The following is a 25,247-nucleotide window of genomic DNA, read 5'->3' on the forward strand; positions in this document are numbered from 1 at the left end:
TCAAGCCCATGAAAGCAGCCAGCTAATAATAGTATGTAACAAAGTTCACGGTGGTCGAGTGTGGAAGAGTCTAGACAGTACCAGGACTATGGAACTAAGTTAGCTACCTAATGAAGAGTGTATAAATTATTCTGAAACAGCCATTTAGGGAACAGATGGTGCCTATCTTCCTTCCCCTGGAAATTAAGAACTTTTCTGTGCTTGATGCACAAATATAACTTTAAAACTTGAATTTTAAATATACTCTCCTCCCCTCCCACTTTAAACCCACCTGTAGAGTTCTTCCTTCCTTAGATTATAAGGTCTCTTAGGCAAGAAGGACTGTCTCCTAGTTATTTGTTGTACTGTGCTTAGCAGAGTGGCGTAGACTTGGTTGCATACGCCTTAGAATAATACATGATATTGCAGCTGGCAGTTTGAACATCAGACTGGAAACAAGGCATAGTTTTTTAACACTGAAAGTAATTAACAGTTGGAACAATTTAGCTAGGGTTGTGGTAGATTCTCCATCACTGACAATTTTAAATGAAGATCAGATGTTTTTCTGGAAGATCTGGTCTAGGAATTATTATGGGGAAGTTCTATAGCTTGTGCTATATAAGAGGTCAGACTAAATGATCACAGTGGGCCCTTCTGGCCTTGTATTCTATGGAGATTAAAAAAAAAAAAAAAAAGAGAGCGAGGACACAAGAATTCCTCATCCTTTCCTCACTCCAGTGGATGAACCAGTATCTCTGAAATAAACCTTTCGGTTAAAACCAAGATGGGATGATTTAATTTAGACTTCTTTTTAGATAGCAATTTGAAAGACAGGGTTAAAATAAAATGTCTTGTGACTTTGTGGCTACAAGACTTAGATGGGAAAGTACCATCTATTTAGGTTGTTAAAATAATGCTTTTTGCCCTACAAAGCTATTTATAATGTACCCATTACTATGGAAACGGAAAACCTTAAAAATACTAGTACAAGTGAATGATAGATATTATCTTTGCTCCTCCTTTCTAATAACAAATATGACGACTTAGCGCAGGAGGGGTGTCAAACTAATTTAGAGGAGATCACTGGATTCCATATCAAGTTATGGTTGAGGATATAAATTCATAACTTCATACACTACTCAATCTAGACACTGCTGCAGGGGAGGTTTGTCTAAGGGAAAAATATAGTTTATGTAGTAACTACACTTTTATTTATAACTTATTCATGTGCTGTCATTATTCAGTGAGAAAACCCACTCTCCTTTAGGCCTCCTGTTTCTGTTCTCTTTCTTTGCATGCATTCTCTGTTCTGTCCTTTGGCTTTCTTTCCCGGCAGCAACTTGCAATTCTCATCCCTTGAAGGCTTCACTTCCATCCCCTTTCCCATTAGCTGTTAGAGTTGACACACCAATAAAATTAAAAGAGGACAGGAACATTCACACCTCATAGTCACTGTTTCAGACTCTGACAGACATTGTGATATTGGCTTACACTCTGGAGTAGTGCACTCTCACCTCATAGGAGCCATCTCATTTTTGATTGAAGTGGCCTTGTCTCTAATGCTCCCCTACTGGGCTCTTCCTTTGACCTGCAGTGGCCTATCCCAGCCTGCTTCATCCCCCAAATCCCCTCTGGATGTTCAGTGGTTTGGTTCTACAGCCATGTCACATAAAAGTCTAAACCTCTTCCAGGCTACCACAAACAAGTCCAAATAAAAATCAAAAGAAGTCTTCAAACTAATATCCTTATACCCCTTTGAAGCTTCATTGTAGTTCCCTTATTGACTTTACCTCAGGGCTTCCACTGCAGGAACCTAACCTGCTCCTATAATGTTCTTCCTCCATTGTTTCCTAGCTATTAAACCCTGTCCCAGGGCTTCTCTCTGCCAGAGAGACCTGTCTCCTCTGCAGCTACTCACCAACTGAGCTTCCTCTTGCCTCCTGGCCTAAGGAGGCAGAGCTATTAATTACCCCCCAGATGCAAAGCATGACTAATTGGGGTTCTTTCTCTTGCCTTTCAACTGGTGGGGATTAAGCCCCATCAAACACTCCAAGGTCTATGAGCAGGGTCTGTATGGGTCTGTCATGCCACTTACACTCATGACATGGTCTAGATCCTACCTCCAGGCTATACGTTTGACACTCTACGTCTATATCTTTTCTTCACCTATGTTTTGGTTGATAGAAGAAAGGACTAATAACTTTTAAACTACAGGACTAAACGACACCAATTTTCTGTTAGACTTTTGCTAGATCATCATCTTACTATGCCAAAAATCATGCTTGGGGATTGTTTAGTGTGTAGAATTGAACAAAAAAGGGCCATGCTATCAGTTTAAATTAATGCACCTAAATGAAACATGTTCTAATAGTTTCTGCCCCCCTACTTTTTCTTTTAAATATTTAAATTAAAAAGAGTTTGAGAAGAAAACCCCAATACCTACAAGTTTCATTGGTGCCAAAGGTGGCTGCAAATAAAATATTGGTATATTAAAGTACACACGCACGTTATAGGAAAACCTAATTAAAATTTAGACATGTAAGGAAGTACTGGAGTAGATATGCATCAAGCTGGTCCAACTACATATAATGAATGAGCATTAGAGCAAATATATAGTAATTTTTTGCTTTATATATGGAAATTCATTGTACAACTCAAAATGAGAATTATTTTTCTTCTATAGTATTTTCATTGAATTGTTATACTCGATATACACATTTCATTGAAGCAGTAGACAGTTCACCAGTATGCTTACCCTTAACCAACTTCAGTTGATACATATTTAGTTTGGTAAAAAACAGACTACATAAGTGAAGTACAATAATCATTAACATATTAAAAGTGAGATTACAACTAAATCACAGCTAATATAAATATCTTAATCCTTAAAAAGAAAAGGAATACTTGTGGCACCTTAGAGACTAACCAATTTATTTGAGCATAAAGTCGCAATATTTCAACAAAAAGTCTTTAAAAATAGACTCCAACGAGAGACTGCTGAATTGGAATTAATTTGCAAACTGGATACAATTAACTTAGGCTTGAATAGGGACTGGGAGTGGATGGGTCATTACACAAAGTAAAACTATTTCCCCGTGTTTATTTCCCCCCACCCCACCCTCACTGTTCCTCAGACGTTCTTGTTAACTGCTGGAAATGGCCCACCTTGATTATCACTACAAAAGGGTTTCTCCCTCCTCTTCCCTCCCACCCCCCGCCCCGCTCCTGCTGGTAATAGCTCATCTTAAGTGATCACTCTCCTTACAGTGTGTATGATAACACCCATTTTTTTCATGTTCTGTGTGTATATAAATCTCCTCACTGTATTTTCCACTGAATGCATCCGATGAAGTGAGCTGTAGCTCACAAAAGCTCATGCTCAAATACATTGGTTAGTCTTTAAGGTGCCACAAGTACTCCTTTTCTTTTTGCGAATACAGACTAACAGGGCTGCTACTCTGAAACCTATCTTAATCCTTGTATCATTTAATGTTTCTGACTGACCTTAGCAGTACCATATGGCTTTTGCATGTAACTTGCTCCAACTAGCATCAAAATTTGCATTCAGAAGTAGCATGTTTGAACAAATAAATTCAGTTCTGATATTTCATTATGAAACACTACATATAAACCACTGTAGTGCAATAGGAGACGTACCATAAATGCTGAAGTGTAACTTTGGCATTCCTGCTTCCCAGGATAGCAGGCATAGGTAGAAAGCACTTCAGATATATGTAGCTGGTTAGCAACAGATCTTCTTTATGTACTTTCTTCTAGGCAACCATGCAAAGGAATTAATTTCTGTGACAGAAGCAGCCAGCTGTAGGATGAACTAGAAAAAAAAAATTACAGTCCAGAATAACTGCATCCATGAACACTGACTCCTCCTCTCCAAATCTGTATCCATTTTCATAAGCACAGTTTATTGGAAGTTCACATGATAAGTACTACTTGCTACATACTATCTGAAGCACACAGTGGTGATCATCTCGCTGAAAAGCAAGATAGTGACTACATCAGAACAGGAAACACGTGAACCTGATTTAGAGCCTAATCCTAATTCTGTGCGATGCTGACTACCACCAGCTTCTACAGGTTTAAAAGATTAAAAATTAATATATTGAATTATCATCTATGTTCTACACCAGTGGTTCTCAAACTGTAGGTCAGGACCCCAAAGTGGGTCACGACCCCTTTTTAATGGGGTTGCCAGGGCTGGCATTAAGACTTGCTGGGGCCCAGGGCCAAAGCCCTGCCACCCAGGGCCAAAGCAGAAGTCTGAGGGCTTCAGCTCTGGATGGCGGGGGTCAGGTTACAGGCCCCCTGCATGGGGCTGAAGCCCTTGGGCTTTGACCCCCTCTCCCCCCCCCCGCCCAGGGGGTGGGGCTTGGGTTTTGGCTTTGCCCTCCCGGATTTGTTCCCCCCTCCCGGGGTTGTGTAGTAATTTTTGTTGTCAGAAGGGGGTCATGGTGCAATGAAGCTTGAGAACCCCTGTTGTACACCACTTTAGACTTAAAAATAATTGAGAGACAAGGTGGGTGCAGTAATATCTTCTATTGGACAAACTTCTGCTGGTTAAAGAGACAAGCTCTTGAGCACCACGGAGCTCTTCTTCAGCTCTCTGATGCTCAAAAGCTTGTCTCGTCTCACCAATTTTGTCTCTCTCATATCCTGGGGCCCACATGGCTACAACACTGCACATTAACAATAACTGTTTCATTAATTTTTCTCTATTTAGCATTTTTTAAATACAAACTGCAGTTCTCATTTTGGATATAAAATAGACTATTCAGTTTCCACTCAATTTTACATTTATATTATGCACAAGCACAATGGGTTGCACCTACCAATAGGGGCACATTTGTTAGTAGGGTGGGAAAAACTGGGCCCACTAGAATGTAAAAGAAGACATTTCTATTGAACTTTGGTTTTGTAAAAACTAAATTTCCACATCCTCATGAGCAGTGTTAGGTGGCAGTGTTCTAAACATCTTATGTAGAATGGAGGGAGGAGAATGGACAGGGCTTCCTTTGACATCATCTCAGCTGGTGAGGTTGCTGGATAGAGCATGCTGTTTCCTTAGTACTTCCATTCCCAGTTTGATTCTTAATTAAATATCTCATTATTCAGTATACTCCAGTTTTATACATCACAATAAATTGTTAAAATGTGAATTTCTGGAACTGTGCCCCAAGGGAAATGAGTATCTTTCTTTTGAACTGAACAGGAAAGGTGAAAAAGATTCCACACTCTATCTGAAAATACTCTTTGGAGAAAATACATATAGTGAGATGAGATGCCAGGTCATGCATCTTGAAACAGACAGATCAGCACCAGTTTTTGGTATCTGTATTACACATACACATCAATTATTATTCTGATTTTAACAATATTTCAGTTGACATTTCACATAGATTCACAAGTAACACCACCACCTTTCTTGTATTCAGAATGTTTATCTTTATCCATGATTTTACATTTTTTTGGGATTGGTTTCTGCAAGAGAAGCAGAAATATATTTAATGAAATACAATTCCAATTTGTTTACATATTCGAAACTAGAAACTTTTAGCTACAAAGCTGCAGAGTTATTTGTAATTATCCCATATTAAGTTTATTATATATGGAGGGACATTTCTCCCAATGTTGTGGCTGCTTTATGTCACACTTCTGGTGCAAAAGCAGTTCAAAAGCAGCATGAAAGCCAGTGAGGCCAGCCATGGAAAGATCACTTCAGTTTGACATACAGGATCCTGCACCATCTTTACTCCTGACCGCTAGTGTAGGGAACGTGGCCAGGGAAAAGGGACTTGGCTACAAGCTCTCTGCACTCTGGTGATCCCCAGCTACTGTACTGGACCACATGGCAGTTGACAGCCAGCACAAGTTATAGCAATCTGAAAGCTGCTCTAATTTATGCTATGAGACCAAGAGAGCACAAAGCACATTTTGTCCACATCTAAGGATCTGAGCTAGAAAGTGCAGAGTAAAGACAATAGCTACTAAACCACTTACAATCTAGCATATGGTGACAATAGCGCTTATAGTCTGCATTAGCAACTACTGTCAAGAAGTCATAAATGTTGGTGCCAGCACATTAAGATGCTACAGGTTATTCCATATTTTTATATATATAAAAATAAAATGTTTTAATCTGTTCTAAAAACTGGATTGTGGAAGGGCACATTAACACAAATAAAAAAAATCTTACTCAACTCTTACTTTTGTTTTTGGCCTATAATGCAACATTAAACTTAAGACTTTCAGCCTTGGAGCCTTAAGTATCAGAACCTGGAACTGTAACTGTAATCTAAAACGTTATTTTAAAAGCTAAACATTTATTCTATTATGTGTATCACTCAGATGCTGAAATACTCTATTCTTATAAAGTACCATAAAAAGGGTCTTTGTGGCTTCTCTAAAAGGGAGACCCATGAAAAAGTTTTTCCTCAAACTTTTTATTCTGAAATTCAAGACAAGACTACACAAAAGATTCCCTGAACTGAGCACCAGTTGTGTGTACTGAAAGACACACTTACCAAAACTCATATATAAAGTCCTCTCCCAAACCGAAGGCTGGCTTTTTGAAAGAAATGACTGAGACTGATTTAATTGAGAAACAACATGTCTTTAGGTTTTATTATACATCCTTACTTTAAAATATAGTTAAAATGCTACATTTGAACCAAGAATGATACTAGTTTATTCATAATCACAGCATAGTTTTAAAAACTTAGAAAGATGAGTTTTAAACCAATTAATTAACCTGAAGAAACTGTCATTACTTTTAGAATATACCAAACAGTGATCTCACACTCGTGATTTCAAACATCAACCTCAGTGATGATGTATTTACATATTTTAAGCCAACACCAATTAGCATTGAGTTTTTCATGTTAGTTTCACCTGCCCAAATTGTGACTGCATTCACTACATTACTCCATTATGTTTCAATACAAAATGACTGCTTACCTACACAAACACAAGTATAGGGTGTAGTTAAATATTTTGTCAAGTTTTGTTTGTTTATTTTGTTTTTTTTTGGCAGGTGTATCACATAGGTTGAAAGATGTGTATACCTTGGCTGAAACACTTTCTAGACATAAAGCACATTGCAGAGTTTGTACTGAACATTTCATATAATAAGGCTTAAAGACAAACTCATCTAATAACTCCATATACCACATACTACATAATATCTGTGGCAAGTGTACAGTATTTCATAAATACATTTTACCCAAATATTGCAGAAAAAACTTTGGGGTACATTATATATAAATACAGAGACAGCTGAGCTGTGATTTTTAAATTTAGGTATATATACTGTAATATGCTCACCAGTTCTTTTCCTAATTTTTTTTTTAATCTCCCTGAGTCCATTCCATATTTAGCAACAGTTATATTTTCAGATGTTTGCTCAAAAACAGTAATGACAGCACTGGAGGAGGGGGAAAAGGCAAGGTGCACTCAATTTAGGTTTTTTTAAGCTTATTGTACTTTCTCTTCCAAAAGCCCATTGGCCGTGATGTGTCCATGACCACTTATGCAACCACTGACATGCCTTAGTGAATCAGCTCCAAGGTAGGCCATTAAAAGTTCAGTGCGACGCATTAGCAATTGCATAAGATCTTCAGCTAAACTCTCCATAGTTGAATATCGCACCTTTTCAAAGTCAAAAATGTCTTTGAGGAAGTAAAGAACTTGATCCTAGTGGATAAAAAAGAAAAACCTGTATTTACTTATAGCAATGTATAGAGTTTTGTTAAATATTAATTAGACAATGTTATATATTTTTGCTCATTTATACATAATCTCTCCAAAGCATATATAAAATATGCACACAAATTTATTGGGAAATTTCTTACTGTGTTTAACTCCCAACATTCAGTTACTAACTCTCTTGACTGTTTTAAAAAAAACCATTACAAATAGACACTGTCAGGTAGGTTTAGGCTCCAAAACCAACCTAAGATTAATAGAAATGTTCAGGATTAATATTTTTCTTAAGAAGTTTCGCTGAGCTGCAGTGTTGGAAATAAACAAGAAAGCTTACAACAGCACTTCGACAGTGCATGGAAGAACAAGAAAGGGAACGGACTATAAATAAGTAAAACTAACCAATCTAGGTTCACTGTTCACACAAAATGAAATAAAAAATTAGTGCAACACCATAAATAGTGAATTGCAAATTATAGCCCTAATGTTGCAAGCAAACACTTATGTATACTAGTAGTCTCATGACTTCAGTTGGATTCTCATGTACAAAGTGTTACACAGACTCCTAAGTGTTTTCAAGACTGGGGGTCCTATGTTCTGACAATTCTTAGTGTGTTGTTAACTTACAGCAGGGGTGGGGAACCTCCAGCCTGCTGCTTAATTTAATCTGGCTTGTGGCAAGTCTCTGCACCGTGGGCCAGAAGCCCTGAGCCTCGGTGCCTCCCCCTCCCCCCCCACCCCATGGGGTTGTGTGTGGCCCGCAACTGAGCCTGCACCCCCACCCTAACCCCCTGCCCCAGGTCGGAACCCCCTCCTGCACCCCAAACTCCTCATCCCCAGCCCCATCCCAGAGCCTGCACCCCCAGCCAGAACCCTCACCCCCTCCCGCACCCCAACCTCCTGCTCCGAGCCTCCTCCTGCACCCTGAACCTGTCATTTCTGGCCCCACCCCAGAGTCTAGGGGAAGCCCTGAGCCACTGCACACCCCTCCCTTGCCCCACGGGGCTGCGTGCGGCCCGCGACTGATTTTTTTCTGTGGGTTAATGGCCCCTGATAGAAAAAAGGTTCCCCACCCCTGACTTACAGTATAATTAGCAACATAGGTAGGGATTGTTTTTCTAGTAGGGGGCAAATTAATCCCTGTTATTTGTGGCAACTGGGATACATTAATCTCTGGTATAACAAAATAATCAGGATGAATATTGACTAGCAAAGGTTTTTTATATACATTATTTTTATCTTAATGGTGTCCCTTTAAGTAAGATCCTCCCATCTGATTGGTGCTTTTTTATGTTAGATAAATGATCATTACAAAAAGGATGCATACCTTAAAGAAGCAGCATAGATCATAAAGAGAGTTTCTAGGTCCCAAAAAGCCCCATGCCAAAACAGGACTCACATGCTCACAAATGGAATAGAAGTGTGCAAAAAAACCGTCAGGTACCTGGTGATGTAAGTAGTAGAGAAAGGAGTTATTTTTCTCAGTATAAATCCCTATTATATCAACTTAAGGCATTATGTAAGTCTCTGGTAACTAGCCAAACTACTCATTTAAATTACATTGTATATCAAGTAAGTGGCAGGATTGTTAAAAGTTTTCATCTTCAGCAGTATTTTAGAATATAAACATTTTGAAGGAATCTCGATATAATATTGATATTCATACATTAATAATTTAAGGCTAGAAAAGACCATCAAATCTAGTCCAGTGGTTCTCAATTTATTTACCACTGTGCGCCAGATATGCAGCTCTCAGTGTGTTATGGGGGCCGCATCCACACAATATATATAGTACCTGTATGGCCCTGAGGATGTCACATGCGCTGTAGCTGTGTGCTCATTGTGTGGCAAACGGCCTGTGGGTTGAGAACCACTGATATAGTATAATACTCTTATATAACACAAATCATAGAATTTCATCCAGTTACACCTGGATTGTTTGATTAAAGCATCTTTCTGAAAGCATCCTGTCCACCACTTCTTTTGCTAACTTGTTCCAATGGTTAATCATTCATTGATAAAGTTAGATCTTGTTTCTAATTTGAGTATGGCTGGCTTTAATTTGCAGCCATTGATTCCTGCTATGACTTTCTCCACTAGATCAAAGAGCCCTTTAGTACCTGGTATTTTATCCTTGGAAGGTACATACACATCATCATCAAATCATCTCTTGGTCTTCTTTTTGATAAACTAAACATATATGGCCTGAGAGGGTTGATATATAAACGAATGTGTCCACTACATCTATTTGCGTATTTTATTTATTCCTTCAGACTTAAATATCTATTGATGGCCAGCCTATTCTATCAACACCCATTTCAAACTAAAATACAATATAGAGAATTATGCACACACCAATGAATGGCCACCAATCCACCCCCTTTCCCAAGCAAAACAAAAACAAAAACAAAACAAAAACCCTTCAACTAGTCTCAACCTTAGCCCCAAAGACTTACATATGTGCTTAACTTTATGCACTGTGAGTTGACCCATTAGTCAACAAGACTAGTCACACTGAGTCAAGTTAAGCACATATTTAAGTATTGCAGGACTGGGACTTCAGTGTATAGGGAATTAAACAGAAAAATAATCTATGCACTGAAATGATGAAAATAGACTCATTATTACTACTTTTCTAAGTACACGCTCTTACAAACTGTTAGCATGGAAACAAATGTCTTGTTTACTGGAGTAAAGATTCACAATTTGCAAAAGATGGTTACTTACCTGTACTGTAACTATTGTTCTTCGAGATGTGAACGCAGACATGTATTCCACTTAGGTGTGTGCACCCCCAGCACTCCGAAACTGGAGAACTTTGCCCAGTAGTACCTGTAGGGTTAGTGCTTTCATCCTATGGCTCTTGTTCTTCCCCAGGCTATTTAAGGACAGCACCGTCCCAACCCCCTTCAGTTCCTTCACACCAAATGTCAAGAGTAGAGATTTTGATGCAGATGGGATGGAGGGTGGGTCATGGAATACACATCTGCACCTATATCTCGAAGAGTTACAATACAGGTAAGTAACCGTCTTTTCTTCTTCAAGTAAAGTTGCAGACATGTATTCCATTTAGGTGACTCACAAGCTCAGAGAGTCTACTTAAACAATGACTGCAGGACTGCCTTCCCAAAGTTTGCATCTGACCTAGACACAGTGGTAATTACACAGTGCCTAGTAAAAGTATGTACAGAAGGCCAGGCAGCAGTCCTGCAAATGTCAAATACCAAAACATCACTGAGGAATGCTATCAACATTGCTTGGGCCCTTGTCGAATGAGCCCGCAACCTCCGCGGAAGCATCGCTTGAACTACTTCATATGCTGATGTAATATAGAAAGTTATCAATCTGGAAATCGTTTGCACAGAGACCATTTGACCCCTCAATCTATCTGCGTAGGAGAAAATCAGACGAGGCGATGACTGAAAAGGCTGAGTTCTGTGTAGATAGAACATCAAGCGTGGTCTCAAATCCAACATGTGAAATCGCTGTTCATCTGCGCTGGAGTGCAGTTTAGGAAAGGACACCGGTAAGTAAATAATTTGATTAAACTGTAAAATAATTTTTAACAAAAATTTTGGGTGCGTATGTAAAGCCACTTTGTCCTTGAAAACCTGTATGTCAGGGACTCTGTCAATAAGACCTCCCATACTCTCCTTGCAAATGTAATAGCCACAAGAAAGGATGTCTTCTGGCACAGGAAGGACAGAGAATAGGTTGCCAGGGGCTTGAACACAGGACCCATGATGGCAGTCAGGGCAGTATTAAGATTCCACAAGGGAAGTGGCTCTTTCACAGACAGTTGGAGACAAATGACTCCCATTAGACATCTCAACACCATGGGGTTTGGGAAAACTGACCTCCCTTTGATGGGTGGATGAAATACCAAGATCGCTGCTAACCCTCAATGGACTGAGACACAGACCAAAAGATAAGATGTAACAGGTACTCCACAACGTCCTGAACGTATGCCAGCTGAATTCCCCACGCAAGCAACAAACTGAAAACTGCTCACACTTGGCCAAATAAGTCATCCTAGTAGAAAGCTTCCCACTGTTACACAACACCTGTCCAACAACATCCAAACTTCATTCCTTCTGCTCATCTAGCCATAAAAGCATTCATGCCATGAAATAAAGAGTATTGAGTGCTGGATGCAAAACATGACCATGGTGTTGAGTCAGTAGTAGGTCAGGATGGAGAGAGAGAGAGAGAGATGGGAGTCTGAACCAATAGACCGAGTAGGTCAGAGAACCAACATTGCCTCAACCAAGGTGGAGCAATGAGAATTAGTTTGGCATGATCCCACTTCAGCTTGAGAATGACGTGTGGGATGATTAGCATCAGAGGGAAGGCGTACATCAGATTCAACCCCCAGTTAAGGTGGAAGGCATTGGTTAAAGAGCCTGGATTGAGACCCGCTTGAGATTAAAATTGATGGCACGTCTTGCTGTCTCTCGTTGCAAACGGATCAATAGCTGGAATACCTTATTCCACGAAGAGGGACTTCAGCACAGTGGACTCTAGAGACCACTTGTGATTCTGGGAGAAATTCCTGCTTAGGTGATCTGCCAAGTGATTCTGGACCCCAGGTAAGTGTGCTGCTATGGGAATGATGCTCTCCCTGTTTCAGAACTGCCACAACTTGATTGCCTCCCAACACATCTGGTTAGAGTGGGCCTCCCTGCTTGTTCACGTAACGCACTGCAGTGGTATTGTCAATGAGTATATGAACCACTGTGCCATGATGTGACCCAGAAAGGCTTGACAGGCGTTGTAAATGGCTTGGAGTTCCAGGATATTGATAGAGAGGGAAACTTCCTGTTCCAACCACAAGCCCTGCATTTTTAATACCCCTAGATGCGCTCCCTAAATTATTGAGGAGGCATTGGTGACTATAATTCTGGCCGGTGGAAGATGTGCAAAGGGAACACATTGGCATACGTTGCTCTGAACTGTCTACCACTCAAAGGAGGCTAGGATTGCCAGAGGCACAAAGACAACCTTGTCCAGCGAAAGACACCTTGATCGATAGACAAACTTTGGGGATTTGGGGATCAGAAAATACCTGGAAGAAAAACCCTTTCCTCGACGTTGTAGGGGAATTTTCTCAATAGTACCCTGTGTAAGAACAGTCTGGACCTGCTGCAAGAGCAATGTCTCATGAGGGGGTCCCTGAAGGGGTATGGGGAAAGGCGACAGGAATTGTAGGGCATAACCTAATCTCATGGTGCTTAGGACTCATTTGTCTGTGGCAACCATATCACAAGTACTGTAAAAGCAAGACAGCCTGTCTCTGAACTGAGGAGGGGAGGTCACAACTAGAACACTGTCCTGGACATGCAAGTCAAAATGGATGCTGGAGGATGATGAGCTGGCTGGTTGAAATTTACTCCCAGGGGAATTCTGCACCAAAAATTTAAAAATTCTGTGCACAATATTTTAAAATTCTGCAAAATTCTGCATTTTTTTTTGTCAAACCAACACAATATGATCCACCTAATTTCAATTATTTTGGTAATTTATTTAAGCTACAATACAATGGATGGAGAACGGGAGTGAGAAGCACTGGAGGAAATCACCAAACCCCTCTAATAGTAATGTAGTTGACCCAGTATTGACCCTTTACTTCTAATTATTAGTCAACAAATATATGTAGCCATATGTTCAGTGTTACATCATAGGCAACTGAAGAGCAAGTGAGGGCTGGGGATTCAAACTCACAATTTATACTGGCTACTGACCATCTCCAAAAAGGTCAGTAGCAAACAGTTCATGGAGCACATTTTGATAGGAAATTTTTTCAGTCCAAAAATTTACACCACTTCTAATCACTAAAGCACATAGCATTTATAAGGTAATACTGTCCTTTATGAAAAGGCTCCTTTACACCACTCTGGCGATGTAAAGGAGCCTTAAAATTCTTACACTGGTTTTATACTTCCAGGGGAATTCACTAAGAACAACAGGACCAATTTACTAAGTAGGCAGGCTGCTACATTCTGCTCTGAGGGGACAGAGCCTGCCCCACACCTACCTCCTCAGAAACACCCCAAAGCCCTGCCCATCCACACCTAGCATGCTGCAATAGCGAGCCTCTCTCTCTCTCTCTCCACCCCCCGCAGCAATTTACATCTCTACCAGCTGCTCTGGGTGCCCAAACCAACCTGCCTGCACTGCTGGGGAGGGGTGCATGACTGCTCTTGTGGATTCCCTTTGATTCTCAGTCAGAAGTAATTTTTCTGCGGAGAAGCAAAGAAATCTGCAGAATTCCCCTGGGAGTAGAAATCGGACCCAGAAGACCTCCTCTGCAATCTATGACCCTTCCTGGAAAAATCCTATGGTCTCACAGGGAAGGATGACTGGTGGAAAAAATGCTGAGAGTGGTGCTGCTATTGACTCCTCTCTGTGACTGGGGTATAAACTCCCAAGGAAATCAAACTCATATACAAGTCCTTAAAATTAACATAAGGACTTGTCAGTCTTTTCTGAAAACAAAAAATAACTGCCAAAAGATAAGTCGTCTGTGTACTGCTGAACATCAAGAGCTACGCCGGAGATCTGCAACCATCAGGCCCGCCTCATGGTCACAGCTGATGTCCGCCACATCCAGAGCCGACTGCAATAAAGTCTTGGCCCACCAGATGGCCCTCTGCCATGAAAGCCTTAAACTCTTACAGGGAGGTTTCTGGCAGCTTCTCTGTGAATTTGAACTTAGCATCCCAATTAACAAAGTCATATTTGGACATTAGTGCCTGCTGCTTTGCAATGTGCATCTGCAATGATGAAGTTGTACAAAATTTCCCTCGCCATCAATTCCAGCCTCTTGGACTCCCTATCCTTACTGGTGAACTTATATCTCTCCTGTAGTAACTTGTCATTTAGTGCTTTCATCACCACAAGAGAGTTAAGAGCTGGATGGGAGTAAAAACACTCAAAGCACTGCATGGGTACATACCACTTAGCTGTAGGAGGTAATGAAGCTGGGGTAATCCAAAGGGACCTAGCAGGCTGCAAAAGGGTTTCATTTATTGGGAGATCAACTCTCCCTGGAGCTGAGGACTGGAGGATACCTGCAACTTATGTGTTCTCTTATATGTACTTGGCCTGGATCCCAAGGTGTAAGATAATATGCCTGAGAAGGTCCTAGTATGACTTGAAGTGCTCAGGCACTGATGAGGAAGAGTTCAGTATTGCAGTCATCCAGAAAGGAAGAAGAGTAGTGCAGGGCCAACAGAAGCTGCTGTGGGTGGGGGGGGGGGGCAGGTTCCTGCATGAGAGGGTCAGTCTGGACCAGCGCAGGAAGAATGACCTGTAATAGAAGTGGCTCAGGAATAGAGACTGCAGCTGGAATTGGCAATCTTGCCCTGGACTACATCGAAGAGTGGGATCTTCCAGACTGGGATACACCCCAACAATTCCAAGGAGGCAACTGGGAATAGAGGTAAGGCATTGGTGGCCAGTGGGTACTAGGCCACGACCCCTATTCTTGCTGCAGGAATAGTGTCAATCCTGGTACCAATGATGATCTGAGGTGCTTCGAGGGCGAAAGGGAAGAGGAAGATGTCCCTGAACCAGATCTCTAGAAGCCCTGGGAGTCAGCTGGTAGGAACAGAGAAGCCTCCCCTGATGGAGCAAACAAACCATCAGCCTTGTCCAACATCTAATAAGAAAAACTCATCAGTGCCAAGGATGAATGAGTGATCAACACCATCGGTATCAGGAGAGGCATCAACCTTTAGCCAGCACTGGCGCAAACGAGGGTGCCAAAACCCATGTCAGCACCAAATCCAACAAAGGGGTCCATAGTACACACATCATCGGTGCCAAAGAAAGTATCTGCACTGATGATTTTTTTGGTACTGCAAAAGACATTGGCTGTGACTCTGCGGTTTGAGACCCGGACAGTGCAAAATGTGGTACCAAGGAGTGAGACACCTACGTGACCTGAACAGACAACGGCAATGGTGCAGCAGAAGACAACGATGTAGAAGCCATGGCAACTGACAACACCTGAACTCTGGCGTTTATAGGGGAATCAGGAATGGAAAGGCAGAGCAGATCAGATGTCGTCTAGTATGCCAATGGCATGAAGACGATCAATGCCAATGCTGCCATCACTGGTATCAAACTCAACAGAAGCCCCAGGGCCAGAAACAGAGTCAACAGTACAGAGTCCAAATGAACTTGGCATGATACCGGGGAGTGGTTAGATGGGCCAGCTCCATCATGAGTACCAAAGGACTCATGGTGCCAGTCAGCACTCCTCTTAAACAACTAAGAGAAATCCCTCCAAGTCCTGAAAAAAACCTGACTGAGGAACCAAGGAAGAAGAAAGATCTCTCTTCCTGCTAGAGGGAGCACCGGATCTTAGGCCAGAAGCCACATTTCAGGTTGGCTCCAAACGAAAGCACAGGGCCAGACAATCTGAAGAGGTTCCCATAGAGCAAAGCAGTAGGCCCACTTTGGCAAAGAGCTGCTAGTTTCGGATGCAAGTCTCTCGCCACCTAAGTGCTCTTCTTAAACAACTAGCATATAGCGCACCTTTCCTTAATGTGCCCCTCTCCACGAGTGTGGGGGTCACTACTGTGGATAGTTAACCCACATGACAGACAATATTTAAACCCCAGTGAAGGAATCGCCCAGGGCAACCATCTATCCTAACTACTGTAACTAAATCTAAAGGTACTACTAAGCTACAAGACCTAGCAATGAATTATATACAATAAATTCACAGAGAAACTGAGGAAAAAAAGTGAGGTAAACCACCACATAGAATGCACCAACTGTAGCTACAGGTGGTGAGAACCTGAGAGGGGTTGGGGTGGTGCTGCCCTTAAATAGTCTGGTGAGGGACTAGTGCCACAGGGCATAAGCGCCACCCCTATGAATTCTGCAAACATTTCCAGCTTCAGTGTGGTGGGGGTGTGCACACCTAAGTGGAATACATGTTTGCAACCATTCAAAGAACTATATTGATACAGTGGTGTGATAACTCAAGATTCCTGTCTCCTATTCAGACTGTATGATTTTTAAATGATCTATTACAAAGTATACCATTACAAATGAAGGCAACCTTCTGAAAAATGGATTTGTTAAGAATCGCCAACATGATTTGCCTGAGATCAGAAGTCAGTGGTAGAGAAAGGACACTCAGAGTGCTAGCTGAGATTCAGGACAACTAGATTAAATTCTTTACTCTGCCACAGACTTCTTGCATAACCTTGGGAAAGTCACTTAGTCTCTATAGCTGAACTCCCCTTGTGTAAAATTTGGGAATAATGGTACCTCCATACCTCCCACAGGAATGCTGAGAGAATAAATACATTGAATCCCTTAGCATTTAGATAATATGGTAATGGAGGCCATGTAAGTACTTCTATCCAGACAGGACTAGAGGCAGATCTTGACTCCAAATTCTGTGCTCTACCCACAAAAACATTCTGCTTCCCTTGCAAGTGTCTTCAAGCCTCAGGGCATGTCTACACTACTAACTTAAGCAGACCCTATATTTGGGTCAACTTATAGCCACTGCAGTGTTACTGCAGTGGTGCATGTCTCCACCACCCTCCTTCGGTCAGTGATGCACTCCTCACCAGGAGCCCTTCCACCAACTTAAGAAGGACAGTGCAGGGGACTGAGAGCCCAGGCTCTCAGTTGTGTGCGTAGCTCCTTGCCGAGAGCCTGCCAGCCCACCCTCTCCTCCCGTCCAGCTCTCAGCTCCCTGTGCCGGGAGCCCGGGAGGCAGCACAGCTACGAGCAGGGAGTCAGGCAGGGGCAGCCGGGCTCTTGGCTGGAAGCCCAGGCATCCCTCCCTGGGATGACAGACCAGGAGCCAATGTAAGTAACCCGCAGTGTGTACTGTGTAGCCTTAACTAAAAAAATGACATAAGCACTATGCCTCTCGTGCAGGTGGAGTTATTATGTGGGTGTAGTAGGGCACTCACATCAGCAGGAGCAAAGCTGTAGAGTGGACACTGACAAAGTTAGGTCAGTGTAAGCTCCTTACATCACATCCCTCCCACCCCATAGTGTGTGTCTGTCACACACACACACACACACACACACACAGTCTTTCACACTTACCTCCCAACACAATTTGTATTGTTACTTCTTGATATTTCCTGCAATGCACATATATTCTCTACAATTTTATTCTTTCGAAGTGCTGTTATTTTAGTTTTCTGACTGGTCTATGCATTTCCTAATTTTTATTTCTCCCTTATGCTTAAATTTAATTCTTTGATTAGTGAGTTGAAATGTCTAACCTGTCCTGGCTGGAATAATTATCCCTACGGTAACTTTTAAAATATATATATTATACCTAGGTTTTTTGTTTCTACTGGTGGCGCACATCTACACATTACCTTGATATTGGTGAACATAACAAAATTCATTCCACACATGGATGGAAAAGATTAGAGGGAACATTGCAAATGAGTTGTCATCTTACTGTCCATGAAACCACATTAATTGACATGGTAGACTTTACACATGTACACTTTTAAGTGTCTGCAGGAGCAGGACTTTGTAATTTACTTCTTTGATGGCACACAGCATGACTTCAAACTTCTAGCATTCTAGGAGTTGGTCACTCAAGTTTGGTCAGAATCTCTGAATTATAAAATTAAACAGGCTTCAGATTAGATCTCAAGACAATTTACCTTCATTTGCTGCCTTTTTTGCTTCAGTACCGACCAGCAGCTTGAAGCCACAGCCTAAATATAAGAAGAAATTATTTATGTAACTTCTACACAAGAAAACTATTTAAAAAACAGTAGACTATAAGATCTTGCATTCGATGACGAGTTATTTCCTTTATTTTAATGCTGTGATAGCATAAGTTCAAACATAAAATGTTATCTGTTGTGAATAGCTCATTTTACTATCAGTTCATATTTCTTAGGTTTAAATTTTAAAAAATGAAATTGTGTATTTTCCAGAAATTTCTGTCCCATTTTGCGTTGGTGCCAAATTGTATTTCAATTACTAAGCCTCCTAACTGTTTTTCACAATTTAACATTAGCAACACTTAAATTCAACCTCGCAGACATACAGTATGTTGTGTGCCAAAATGTGTGTGTTCCAAAACCATAACTATCTCAGATTTTAAAAGGAAGCATATGAATACACAGTAATGGCCTTTTTCACTTTAAGAAAGAACATACTTGAAATAGTTTTGCATACAGCTATGGAGTTTTGTCCAAATAAGGAACTGAGCAATATAACATATTGTTGGCAAATCGAGGCTCCCCTCCCCCACAGAACATAACAGCATTCTGATGGAATGTGATGCTACTTCAATACCATGAGGAAACTTGCTACTCACAAAACACAACTTTCCACATATGCTACAAAAAATATGTGCCTTACCTTTTTTCTGTAGAAGAAATATTTCAATTGAAGGGTAAAAAATAAAAAAGGAAAAGGAAAACCAGCAGTTTATAGTTCTAAATAGATGCAATGACAGCAACATCTCTCACCTATGAACAATTGGCCACACCACAATCCCTTCCTTCAAACATGCATGGATAAGCTCAGTTATTATTATGAACATTTTCTAGCAAGCAAAACAGGCTGATGCACCTATGAAAAAAACCTAAAATAAGTTTCTGAAAATGTTATGAATGTCTGAGTCTTTGTATATTTTACAATGCTTGCTACTTTTCCATACCTGACCAGTACAATTCTGGGATATGAACGAATAGATTTCCTCCATAAATCAGTATATCTTATTTCAAAATGTGGTTAACATACACACCAGCCTTGCAAAATTCTACTCATCCAGGGCAAATATTTCTTTTTGCCAAGTGAGTACAAGTTTTTTCCATTATAATCAAGCATCATGGCAAACGGCTGGCAAGTAAGTCTAGTAAATTTTAAAAATTAAGATTTTGCAAGACTGACAAGTGTAGTAGTTTTTGCTCAGGAATATTTTAGTACTGAGCTATAGTTGGAAATGGAATTACCTCTGACAGAGAGAAAGGTCTCCCCAGATCAGAGTTGAAGCCACCTATTGTGATTACTTGCACTGTTCGTAGCCCCTGGATAAAAAGGATGAGTTCAGTTGCTACAGATGCTGGTATCCTAATCTTTAAGAGTGAGACAGGTATCTATTCCCAATAGTATACTTATTTAAAAATTTTAGAAAAGCATGTTGAAACTAATGTAATTTTATCATGTCTCCTATCGGTTACAATAATCTCTAAGAATCATAGTATAAGAAATTTTAAAAACCACTTACAGTTTCTTTAAAGGAGGAATTTAGCCAACGGTTGTTTACTACATTCTGTATAGATGTGGGTGGATTCTCTAAATCTTCAAAGGAATCCATTAATATAAAATCCAGAACAATGTCGTAAAAATTTAGATTTTTCACCTGCATTCAGTTAGAATAAGATCAAAATAACTTAACTTCTCTTTCAATACTGGAACAGAGCATAAGCCAGTATTCCATACTCTATATATCGATCAGGCAGATTTATCATTTTAAGTTATTTAGGTAACACTAAAAAGCATTTCACTAATGGAAAAGAACCTGACATTGCAACTCAGCGGTACAGAGGTTTTAAAAAAGAAGTGGAAGCACATTTCTCTAAATCATCTGAAGTATAAAAAAGCAGCTGGATTTCTCATACTTATGATTAATAAATATCAATTTTGAAAGGGGAAACAGTTGTATAATCAAGTTTAATGAAGAAAAAAAGCACTACAGAAATCCTAACTTACCCCCCTGGCAGCAAGTTCCATTTCAGTATTATCCCAGTGGTCTGTTTTCTCTAAAAAATATATCATTTCATCAAAGACTTCTTCAAATTTCTTTGGATTCTGTGAAATACAGCCAGTTAAGTGTCATATTTCCTAGTAGGACGACTTGTTTTAGTTCTAAACTCTTAAAAGGCAAGTGTTTTGGGGTTTGTTTTCTTTTTTTTTTTTATGTGCCTAGAGAATTTATCATGGTTAACTCTAAGACCAGACAAATGAACTTTGATCTCTGGTTACAATGAATACACTAAAGTAACAACAAAAAAGGAATTTACCTTTCGAGCTCTCACAATTAAAGCTGACAAAATTTTTCTTCCACTCTCAGCAAGAAATAGTCTGTTAGCTGTTTCTGAAAGAATTACCTAGAAAAATTTCCAGGCAATACAGACCTATAAGTACACAATTTATTTATGAAGGGAATTGCATTAAATGAGGCTATTAGTTTCTTTAGTCAAATCAGATGAGATGCTTGATATTAATACAGTATGCAAATACAATACTTCTAACCAATCCAGGAAGCAAAGGTTCCAAGGATACTCAAAAAGATAGGTCTCCCATCCAGTGATGCACATCATTATCAAAGAGGCCATTCATTTTGTCTTAACATATTGTCCCTGATTCAGAAAGGTACTTAAGCATGTCCTTTAAATTGCAGGCACCTGAATGCAACAACATTCTTAAGTAGATAAAATGTTACTCAAAACGCTTTAAAATTAATGAAAAAACTCTCAAAAGTTCATAGTTCTCAAAACATAAAAAAGCCACTCCTTCAGTGAGCTGAATATTAAACAAAAATATGCTGCTCTCAAACAGCATTCAATAATTACAATATATAACTATTACACTAAAAATAGGTCACTGAAGAAGTAGAGCTAGTCAAAAACCTCTTAGCTTTGACCTAACTCTGCTCCATTTAAGATATACATATTGTAGAAGAAAGAGAATGTGTGAGTGAGAGTGTGTGCACCACACTGATAACTAAGTATTTACCTGAAAAGCCTGCCGAATACAGTGAAGTTTAGCGAGAAAGTCACTATCTCCTAGACACTCCAACATTTCAGTCCTACATAAAATGGAAAAAAAGTTGTAAACTATATTTAAAAAACCAAAGCACAGTACAATTTGACTAGGATTTATTTAGAAATAGCATCCATTACTCTGAGATTAGGAGATTAAATGCAGTATTATGTAGAGTATTTATCTTTATTCCTTGGCTTTTCTTGGAAATTAATTAGTAAATATAAATCAATACCTTAATATTCTGGAATAAATTTTGCCCTCTTCTGCTAAGTGCATAGCTTCTTCATATAATGGACAATGGCAAAGAGACTCTAGACCATAGGTATTTCGGATCTCTCTGTGTTCAGTAAGCTGAAAGATATTTTTTGTTAAAGCTTATTAACTAACTTGCTAAAATGATTTTAAAAGTAAAATAAATTAATTCAAAGTCTGCTTGATAGTCTGATGAAAGGAATATTCTTTTCTACGTTGGTTAACTGTATCTATAACTGGTCAACACTCAATACTAAAAACAAAACAACATTCTAGAACATTGTGGATTTTAAAATGAAAGCTATGGTTTCAGTTTTGAGCTTCTGCAGAGTTAAATTGTAGAACAGGTTCAGATTAGCGTGTTCAGAATTTGAATACTTAAACCCATAGGGTTTGTTGAAAGGAAATGTCTCTCCGCTGGTCACGAAGAATAAATTGATGATGAGGCATTAAAAGGGGCAAGAGGATCACATCATAAAGAAAGCTGGGAATGTTTATAGAAATCACTGTCATTTTCCTAGTAAACATGGCTGTTAATTACTAAAACACATTTTCTATGATTAAGACATTACAATCCAGTTTTTTACTTAGGCGCCAAAAAAGTCTCTTCTCTGTCTACGGTTTCTAATATTTGAGTTTAAACCTTTGGCTGACATTACTACAGAAATGCATCATTACCCATCCCACAGAATGTTATTAAAGAAAATAATATTTAAACCATTCAAAAAACATTAATGTAGAGCATCGTATGTTAGGAATATCATAATTTTTCACTCCACATAGCTGTCGGTATGGCTGGTAGGTTAAACAGTTACCACTTCTATTACAAACATTACATCATTCTTATTATCTATCCAAAAAACCATAGAGGCACACATTTTTCTATTTACTAAATGGCTAGAACACACATTTAACAACTTCAAAAGAATTTACTTTACAGTATTACTGCTGATCGCCTGAAAAGACATTTTGTACTTCTAAGCATCAAACCCCTAATTTAGAAGTGTCTTAAATAAAACTAATTTTTACAACAATTAAAATATACTCTATCTGGGTTTTTAACATATTTATATCTCTGTCTTCTAGACATGTTCAAAGTTAGACAAACAACTGTTACAATGTTTCCTTCAAACACAGTCTTTCCTTAACATTAAGTTTTAAGATGATAATGTCAAATTTATCTCCAAGTTAAAAAAAAAAAAGGGGGCATATTTTTCCATCATAGGGGATACATCTCTGTAAGAGGTGGCAGGAGAAGTTCTACATGCATATTAATAAGAAAAATATACTCCTGAGTGGACCTGTTCTGTGGTCCCTTTTGGAGCAAACCCCAGTGACTACAATGAGAGTTAGACCAAGTAAGGATTATGGCCTTGATTCAGGAGAGCACTTAAGCATGTGTTTAAATTCCCCTGATTTCAATGGGACTTAGTGTGTGCAAGTATTGACCTGAAGAGAGAGGCTTTCCTGAACTGTGTTCAAAAGCATGACTGAGTACTTAAGAGAATAAGTGAAAAATAAAAACTTTAAAAAAATTGGTAAGATAATATACTTGGAGCAATTTACAAGCAATTAAACTAGCATGAAAATTAACAGCTCTGTCTTGAGTTTTAAATCTTTGTCCTGTCTTGTTTATTTGTTGGTTTGGCAGAATGGACTAGGATAAACAGACTTCCTGAAATAAATCTGCAGCTGTGAAAACATATCAAAGTTTTGATACTAGTTAACAATAGCATCATATTAATAGTAACAAAATAGCCTAAAACATGTTTAGAGAATTTACAGTGTTACTCTCTAAAGTTGCTTTATCTTATTTAATCAAAAAAGCAACAAGTTCTTTCAGTGAAGATTGTCAAATGTATACTTGAGAAGTTGTAAATAATATTTTAACTGATTAGCAGTGGTAGGAATAAACAGATTTTCTAGTATTTTTCATATTTGAGGTATAAACATACTTGTTATGCAAGTTTTTCCACTAGTTTCAGAATAAGAAAAAAGTCTTACTTCATACAGAATCTGTTTTCCAGTGTTACAGCCTAACAATTTTTATAGAAAGGTATTTTTCAAACTTTAATGTAAATATTTTCAAAAAGAACAAGCACATAATAGGACACACTGAATCATACTAATGTTAAAAGGTCCAATCCAACGCCTAAGGATGCCAACAAACTCCTATATGCTTTACTTCACCTGCAAAGCAGGAGAAGGAATACAGGTAACATGGGGCCTGATCAGACTTCCATGGGATTTGTATCAGGCGCAATGTTACCTGTAGTTAATAACTCCTTCTTATACTTTGCAGATGAAATAAAATAGCAACACACGCTACAACAGCTGAACCCCATGAGAAAGCAACTGCTTTCTTGACGCATTCCCGTCAAGTCAAAGCATGTAGACAAAGGAGATAATTTATAAGTTAGTTATTACAGCTATAAAGTATTTATATTTTACTTAATTGTCTGTAAGGGAGAGTTAAAGACCTGAAATGCCCTAGACAGAGTAGCCGCAGTGTTTTCACTTTCCTGGATATGAAAAATAAGTCATAGCACTTTAATGACAAAGAAAATATGAAATTACTTTAAAGTGTTCCTCATAGTGAAACTGTGGCAACTCATCCTAGTTCTGTAATACTATTAATCTAAATTATAAAGTAAAAAATATCCAAGTCAAAATCAAAAAGGGGCAAATCTAGTAGTCAAATAAGGTTTGTGACAATTAGCAAGTATACTGATGAACATGCAGTTCTGTCATAAAATTAGGGGACAATAAAAAAAGAAGCGTTTTACCTCTATTGTGGCTCAGTTTTTAGCAGCAGGATTTCTGGAATCAGAGAATTTTTTTAAAAAAAATCAACATAATAAATTTTAAGTCCAAAGCCATCAATGCATCCCAGCAGCCTCAGAGATGGGGGGCTTTGTCTGGAAAGGCAAGGGAAAGAGAGCTGTCTGGCTTCTTGAAGGGTCACCCCCCACCCTTCTAATGGGTGCTCAGCTGCCTCATGGGTTTTGGAGCTGACTGGCTTGTCTAGGGGGTGCAGTGAAAGCCCATATGGTCCTATAGACCCACGAAGAAGGCATATAAGGCCTCTTCCCCTGGTTGGGGCTATCACATGACCAGAAAAACAGCTCCCACTCTGAGGTTAGGACCAGGGTTTTTTGGGTCTGGTTTGGATATTGTGCTAATTGCCTTTTCTGTGACTGACATGGACTTTTCCCCTCATTGCCAGAATGGCCAGAGTTATTTTTGCCTTTCCCATAGCAGCCCAGGAACCTAGTGGGCTGGTTAGAAGGCAATGGTGAAGTTCAAGTTGTTGCAACTTAACAGGTGTCCAGTGCAGATACTTGTTCGACAGGGGGTCTGCTAAACTGGAATCTGAAGTGAAGTTAGAAGCAGCAGCTGGGGAACCGGGCTGGGGTTCCTACTGTGTGGTACAGGGAGGAGAACTCTTTTTCCCAGCCCCTGGAGGACAGATATGTCCCAGCAATGTGTTAGGACCAGATGTGGAGAGGTGATGGGAA

At 39.5% G+C, this 25,247-nt stretch overlaps 1 protein-coding gene across 16 annotated transcripts in view; it reads right to left on the reverse strand.

Moving 5' to 3' along the window:
* Window positions 1–6,586: 6,586 nt before the first annotated feature.
* Window positions 6,587–25,247, reverse strand: part of MIGA1 (mitoguardin 1) — a 59,189-nt gene continuing 40,528 nt past the window's right edge. For 10 of the 16 annotated variants that reach the window (XM_043520814.1, XM_043520819.1, XM_043520813.1 and 7 more), the window contains 8 exons: window positions 21,710–21,828; window positions 21,448–21,520; window positions 20,733–20,819; window positions 20,422–20,520; window positions 19,937–20,071; window positions 18,357–18,410; window positions 9,023–9,139; window positions 6,587–7,686 (listed from right to left, as the gene is read on the reverse strand). In XM_043520814.1, coding sequence (XP_043376749.1) covers window positions 7,468–7,686; window positions 9,023–9,139; window positions 18,357–18,410; window positions 19,937–20,071; window positions 20,422–20,520; window positions 20,733–20,819; window positions 21,448–21,520; window positions 21,710–21,828 — 903 coding nt within the window. In that variant the 3' untranslated portion in view covers window positions 6,587–7,467. Of the gene's footprint in view, window positions 7,687–9,022; window positions 9,140–9,490; window positions 9,552–18,356; window positions 18,411–19,175; window positions 19,279–19,936; window positions 20,072–20,421; window positions 20,521–20,732; window positions 20,820–21,447; window positions 21,521–21,709; window positions 21,829–25,247 lie in introns of those variants that run through there. The other 6 variants (XM_043520823.1, XM_043520822.1, XM_037908019.2 and 3 more) reach the window with 4 other exon arrangements.

Source organism: Chelonia mydas, chromosome 8, assembly GCF_015237465.2.
Source record: "Chelonia mydas isolate rCheMyd1 chromosome 8, rCheMyd1.pri.v2, whole genome shotgun sequence".
NCBI classification, from domain to species: Eukaryota; Metazoa; Chordata; order Testudines; family Cheloniidae; genus Chelonia; species Chelonia mydas.